Genomic DNA, 7500 nt, shown 5'->3' with positions numbered 1-7500 from the left:
CATTATTTTTAACAAAACTTGCCTGAAAGAGGATCTACAACCCAAATAAATAAATAAATAAATAATAATAATAATAATAATAATAATAATAATAATAATAATAATAATAATAATAATAATAATAATAATAATAATGAGGCAGCCATTATTTTTAACAAAACTTGCCTGAAAGAGGATCTACTACCCAAATAAATAATAATAATAATAATAATAATAATGATAATAATAATAATAATAATAATAATAATAATAATAATAATAATAATAATAATGAGGCAGCCATTATTTTTAACAAAACTTGCCTGAAAGAGGATCTACTACCCAAATAAATAATAATAATAATAATAATAATAATAATAATAATAATAATAATAATAATAATAATAATGAGGCAGCCATTATTTTTAACAAAACTTGCCTGAAAGAGGATCTACTACCCAAATAAATAATAATAATAATAATAATAATAATAATAGTAATAATAATAATAATAATAATAATAATAATAATAATAATAATAATAATAATAATAATAATAATAATGAGGCAGCCATTATTTTTAACAAAACTTGCCTGAAAGAGGATCTACTACCCAAATAAATAAATAAATAAATAATAATAATAATAATAGTAATAATAATAATAATAATAACAATATTAATAATAATAATAACAATAATAATAATATAAGATCATAAAAAGACAAATGTAAATTACAGCTGATATATCCTTAGAATTCTATACATGTAAAGTAAGTCGAAATGTCTAATGCTTTCTCTACATACTGGCCCTTAGGTAGTTACTTATAAACTCCTTTAAAACCCTGACAGCCAAGCATTACATCAAAGAGTTAGCAAGCTTCTATACTTTACAAAATTATTTAGACGTAAAATCAAAAAAATAAAATTATAATCCTTGACTACAAAGAACTATATCTAAAAATAGAAAAAAATAAACATATAAAAAACTACGGTTATACTTTCTATTGACCAGACTGTAGCAAAAAGCATTAGTTGTGAAAATGGCCTAAAGTTTATGTCTGCAAACACACTAAGAAAGATTAATCCAACAGAAATGATGATGTTCCTTGAGTATCTTACCGTCATATTTATTCCTTTGGGCTGAAGGGTGGGGGAAAGAAGAGAAGGGAAACAAAATTAGAAACGATATTTGAGTGTTAAATGTCTTTATAATTACCCGGCTGCAAGCACGACAGTGAAATTCAGTCTTCCTAAAAGGTTGAGACTTGTTCAGTATTAGCTGGGGTGCCACGTTTCCCAATCTTTCAGGCAGTCTTTAATCCAACGTCACTTATACTGGGAGATATGGCACCACCGCTCAAAGATGCCACATCTACCAAATTATTACATTGTATCATCGAATGAGATATTGTTTCAGGCAGTCTTTTATCCAACGTCACTTATACTTTGAGATATGGCAGAACTGCTCAAAGATGCCACATCTACCAAATTATTACATTTTATCATCGAATGAGATATTGTTTCAGGCAGTCTTTTACCCAACGTCACTTATACTTTGAGATATGGCAGGACTGCTCAAAGATGCCACATCTACCAAATTATTACATTTTATCATCGAATGAGATAGTGTTTCAGGCAGTCTTTAATCCAACGTCACTTATACTTTGAGATATGGCAGCACTGCTCAAAGATGCCACATCTACCAAATTATTACATTTTATCATAGAATGAGATAAAGTGAAGTAAGAAATATGGCAACAGCTCTAATACCTTTCAAGCCCCGGTCCTTAGTAGTTAGACTGTAGTTGGGTACCAAGAGATCAAAGACACAGATTTTAGTTTTGTAGGACATCAATCAATGTGGAAAGTATACCATTAGAAGTCAGTGACTTAAAACACGAATGCAAGGGTAAAGAGAGATGAGTTTTCTTGGTTGCCTATTTTAAGAAGGGCTGGTATGAGGTAAGTGTCAATGAATAAATATGCCTAGTGAATTATGTAAATTCATACATCATAGGACGTGCTCAGATACAAATGTATAAATATACCACATATGCATAAAAATAACTATCATAGAGCATAAAATGGAAGATTAACGGCTGTGGATGATCTGATTTAATCTTAATGAAATTGTCGATAATGAAAATTATTCTAATATTTTGCAAAGGCAAAAAGGAAATGTATAAATTCACGGAGACCATATACGTAGAGTGACAGATGTTGAAAGAAAAATATGAAGAATACACAACATACATCGAAAGGTTTAACCTGGCAGAATATATATAGTGAAGTAAAAAAAAAAAAAGAAAAAAAAAAACGACATTTACAAAAATATTATTCCTAGGGAGAAACTATGGACTAACATTTGCTAAAGGACCAACTGAATATTTTCCTTCTCTATAAGATAAAAGCGGAGACTAGCTCATGCATATTTCCTTCTAGGTTAAGGGCACTAAGAAGTTATTGTAGCTTAAATAAACAGCTTTTAACTCTTTCAAAGGCAATGGTTGGGTGAAAAATGACCCTTAAGCAAATGAAAACGTAAATGTTACTCTCACAAAGGTAAAAAGCAACAGACTTTCAGGAAATGTATTAGTTAGGAATTTCAACAAAAAGGGGTATAGGAGTATATCAATAATTTTTAAAGAATTATTAAAAAAAACGTAATCGTAGGCTTTCATTAACTGATTGCATTGAGGTGTTTCTATTGGTTTATTTGCTAAAAAAATGAAATGTATTATTTATGAATTTCGAAAAAACGAGGTATATAGGTATAACAATAATTTTGATAGAATTATTTAAAAAAAAAAACGTAATCGTAGGCTTTTATGAATTAACGCCATTGGCTTATTTACTTGAAAAAAAAAAAAACCTAACGTGATATACGGGAATTTTTTTTTTTCATGGAAATATTAATTGACTTTTATTTTGATAAAAGGACCAAATGACAGGTTTTCATTATATGATTTAAAAAGGAACTATATATATATATATATATATATATATATATATATATATATATATATATATATATATATATATATATATATATATATATATATATATATATAAATTAAGGACTAAAAACTAGGGAAAATATTTTCATTAGAATGAATTAGTGTATGATGAATGGGCTTTCAGAAAAAGTGTAAAATAAAGTAATACATTTCCATCAATAGTAGCAAATTATAATAATAGATAAAGTAAGCATTGTATAAAGGAGGGATTGTCATAGCCTTAATAAAATCATTAAATTTTCGGCAAAGGAAAACATTATAATTTTAGAAATCAGTATTGAAAATGCATGATTATGAAAAAATTAAAAATTATGAAATTGTTTAGAGTGAGCATGTCTTATCCTATTTTCAAAAACTTTATTACAGAAATTAAGATTAGTTATTGAATTTTTTAAAAAATGAGAAAGATTTGTGAATGTAATTTTCGTGAAAATTTTTTTCAAAAATGCATTATCATAAGAAAAATAAAAATTATGAAATTTCTTAGTGATCATGTCTTATCCTATTTTCAAAAACTTTATTACAGAAATTAAGATTAGTCATTGAATCTTAAAAGATGAGAAAGATTTGTGAATGTAATTTTCGTGAAAATTGTTTTTATTGCATTATTTACACACTCAAAAATAATAGCAATATACCTTTTCGCATAAGGTAACAAATCTTCAAAATTATCTTTTTATTTTGAACAGGCTGACATATGTCTTTTTATAGTTTATATATGAATCATAAAAAATTGTATTACATTCTTTGCAAACTCAAAAATAATAGCATCATACCCTTTCGAAAAAGGTAACAAATGTTTTTATGTTGAACAGGCTGACATAATTCTTTTTATAGTTTATATCTCAAATATCTGTTTTGATGTTGTTGCTGTTTTTAGAGTATTTTATTTTAATTGTTGAATTATTTCTCATTTCGTTAATTTTTTTTTTCTTATTTCGTATCCTCACTGGGCTATTTTTCCCTACTGGAGCCTTTGGGCTTATAATATCTTGGTTTTCCAAATACGGTTATAACTTAGCTAGTATTGATGATGATTATGATAATAATAATAATAATAACAATAATGCTGATGATAATAATAATAATAATAATAATAATAAAAATAATAATAATAATAATAATAATGCTGATGATGATTATGATAACAATAATAATAATAATAATAATAATAATAATAATGCTGATAATAATAATAATAATAATGCTAATAATAATAATAATAATAATAATAATAATAATAATAATAATAATGATGATGATGATGATGATGATGACAAAAACAAAAGTTGCAATACCTATAGTCTTTACTAATGTTATTTACATAATCACTAATGAATTTCCATATCACAAATGTACCATTGATCTATTCAAACTTACCATCATCAACTCTCCTTTCCCATACAATCTATTAGAATATCGCGTCTGGCCCGCGTGCCAATCTTCCGTCAGATTTCGCACTTCGTCCCGGGACAGATCGATGATTCTTAGCGCTGTTATATTCGTTCCGCTGTATTTGAAATCCTCAAGGTCAATCAAATGCAGATCCTGAAGGAAAAAGAGCATCCTGTAGTGATACAGATTTAGGGTAAATTCAGATCTTTGAGAAAAAATAATACGGAATATTCCGATTCTAAAATTTTAGAGCTGTTATACTCGTGTCACTATATCTAAAATCCCCCAGGTCAATTAAATGCAGGTCCTGAAGGATAAAGAGCATCCTGTAGTGATACAGATTTAGGGGAAATTCAGATCTTTGAGAAAAAATAATACGAAATATTTCGATTCCAAAATTTTAGAGCTCTTATACTCGTGTCACTATATCTAAAATCCTTCAGGTCAATCAAGTGCAGGTCCTGAAGGAAAAAGAGCATCCTGTAGAGATACAGATTTAGGGTAAATTCAGATCTTTGAGAAAAAATAATACGGAATATTCCGACTCCAAAATTTTAGAGCTCTTATACTCGTGTCACTATATCTAAAATCCTTCAGGTCAATCAAATGCAGGTCCTGAAGGAAAAAGAGCATCCTGTAGTGATACATATTTAGGGTAAATCCAGATCTTTGAGAAAAAATAATACGAAATATTCCGATTCCAAAATTTTAGAGCTGTTATACTCGTGTCACTATATCTAAAATCCTTCGGGTCAATCAAATGCAGATCCTGAGGGAAAAGGAGCCTTTTAAAGGTTTAAAGGTCGCTCATGAATGGCAGAGGCAAGGAACAGTGATATTGACCTATCAAGCAGGACAATGGCCTAGGGACAGACCATACATACATATAATCAGCGCTCAAGACCTCTCTCCAAACAAGCTAGGACCAAGGAGAGCCAGGCAATGGCTGCTGATGACTCAGCAGACAGACCTATAAGCTCCCCCAAACACCCCTTCCTTAGCTCACATGGATGGTGAGGTTGCAGCGACCAAAGGAACTATCGAGTTTGAGCGGGACTCGAACCCCATTCTGGCAATCACCAAGCAAGGACGCTACCACCCGGCCACCATATCCCTAGTATTACAGATTTAAGGCAAATCTAGATCTGAGATATAAAATAACATGAAATATTTCGATTCCAAAATTTTAGAACTGTTATATTTGTGCCTCTGTTTGAAATCCTCAAAGTTAATTAAATTCAGGTCCTGTGGGAGTAAAGAGCCTTTTAACTCTATTGTGGCAGATTTAAGGCAAATCTAGATGTAGGATATAAAAATAAACACGAAGTATTTCAATTCCAAAATTATAGAGCTGTTATATTCGTGCCTCTGTGTTTGAAATCCTCCAGGTCAATCAAATACAGGTCCTGTGGGGCAAGGAGTCTTTTAAAAACTAGCGTGGCAGATTTAAAGCAAATCTAGATCTAGGATATAAAAATAACACGAAATATTTCGATTCCAGAACTGTGATAGCCTCCATGACATTGAAAGGAAAATATTACTTTTTTTTTTAATGGTGAGGATAACTAGTTTACAGGGTATGGTAATCTCTATTGTAAGATAATAATGATTTCTAACTTTACGAATATAGTAAAGACCGACATAAACCTGATCCTGCTTAGAGTTAACGTTATTAGAGTCAGAAATAACTTAGATGACCGCGGAGGTAGCAGCAGTAGGGGACTCAGCAGTATGAAGCTTCATCTGTGGTGGAAATGTGGGAGGTTGGGCTGTGGCACCCTAGCAGTACCAGCTGAACTCGGCTGAGTCCCTGATTAGGCTGGAGGAACGTAGAGAGTAGAGGTCCCCTTTTTTGTTTTGTTTCTTGTTGATGTCGGCTACCCCCCAAAATTGGGAGTAGTGCCTTTGGTATATGTATGTATCTAATATTCTAACATAGTTAGCCAATAAGAATATAAAAAAAATTATCCAATATTCTAATATAGTTAGCCAACAAAGTTTGCAGGATGGAAGTATAAGGAACTATACTAAATTTATATTAATGAAGACGTAACTAGATATATTCTTCTCTTAATAAACACACAGAGTAATTAAAAAAGGAATCATTAAAGACTAACTACCGAATTCCGAATGAATCTGGGAATTTTTGATAAAATGTTTACAAGCTCACGGACTGTATAAAATTATAAATAATTTAAAATGATTTTTGTAAAAAAAAAAAAAATATGTAGTTTTTTATGCTATCTTTATTATTAGCAGAAGAGTTTTGATAAAATTATAAATGATTTAAAATGATTTTTGTAAAAAATATGTAGTTTTTTATGCTATCTTTATTAGCAGAAAAGTTTTCCTATTTGAGAAAATACATTATAAGATTCCAACATATTAAGATTAAATGAAAAAGAAATAATGTATTTCTGATAATTCCCTGTCATATTATAGCCATGTCATTACTATATTGTACTGCACTGACAATCCCAATATTTGTTTTTGAAAAATGAAGACATACACTGTTAGAAAAAAAACCGTAATTTTAATCGGAAATTCTACGTAATAAATAATGTTCTCAACCGTATTTCAGTAAAATACAGGCGACCGTAATTTTACATTACTTTCTTATTATATTTTACGGTTTGGTGACCGTAATATCACTCCTTTACGTCAAAATATCCGTTTTCTAAACAGTAAAAATCCTGTAATAAATGTAGCCAGACATTTACCGGTTTTTAATGCAAATTTTTAGCAGGGTACTTATGATAGAAAGGCATATACCATATATGCATATATTTATATACCTATCAATTTCTCTACTGATTCTTGTCTTCTTTCCTTTTGTAGTGCCATAGCCTCTGTACCATGGTCTTCCACTGTCTTGGGTTAGAGTTCTCTTGCTTGAAGGTACACTCGAGCACACTTTTTCATCTTATTTGTCTTCCTCTTGTTTTGTTAAAGTTTTTTATAATTTATATAGGAGATATTTATTTTTATGTTGTTACTCTTCTTAGAATATTCTATTTTCCTCTTCTCCTTTCCTCACTGGGCTATTTTCACTGTTGGAGCCTCTGGGCTTATAGCATCCTGCTTTTCCAACTAGGGTTGTAGCTTAG

At 29.7% G+C, this 7500-nt stretch overlaps 1 protein-coding gene across 5 annotated transcripts in view; it reads right to left on the bottom strand.

Moving 5' to 3' along the window:
- LOC137649983 (glutamate receptor ionotropic, kainate 2-like) overlaps window positions 1-7500 on the bottom strand; it is a 263849-nt gene that overhangs the window by 41061 nt on the left and 215288 nt on the right. For 4 of the 5 annotated variants that reach the window (XM_068382977.1, XM_068382981.1, XM_068382980.1 and 1 more), the window contains exons 7-8: window positions 4379-4546; window positions 1101-1121 (exon numbers count right to left, since the gene is read on the bottom strand). In XM_068382977.1, coding sequence (XP_068239078.1) covers window positions 1101-1121; window positions 4379-4546 — 189 coding nt within the window. The remainder of the gene's footprint in view (window positions 1-1100; window positions 1122-4378; window positions 4547-7500) is intronic. The other variant, XM_068382982.1, reaches the window with a different exon arrangement.

The sequence above is a fragment of the Palaemon carinicauda genome, chromosome 11, assembly GCF_036898095.1.
Source record: "Palaemon carinicauda isolate YSFRI2023 chromosome 11, ASM3689809v2, whole genome shotgun sequence".
Lineage (NCBI taxonomy): Eukaryota > Metazoa > Arthropoda > Malacostraca > Decapoda > Palaemonidae > Palaemon > Palaemon carinicauda.
Note: the sequence above shows the minus strand (reverse complement) of the source record. Positions and strands in the feature narration are given on the sequence as shown.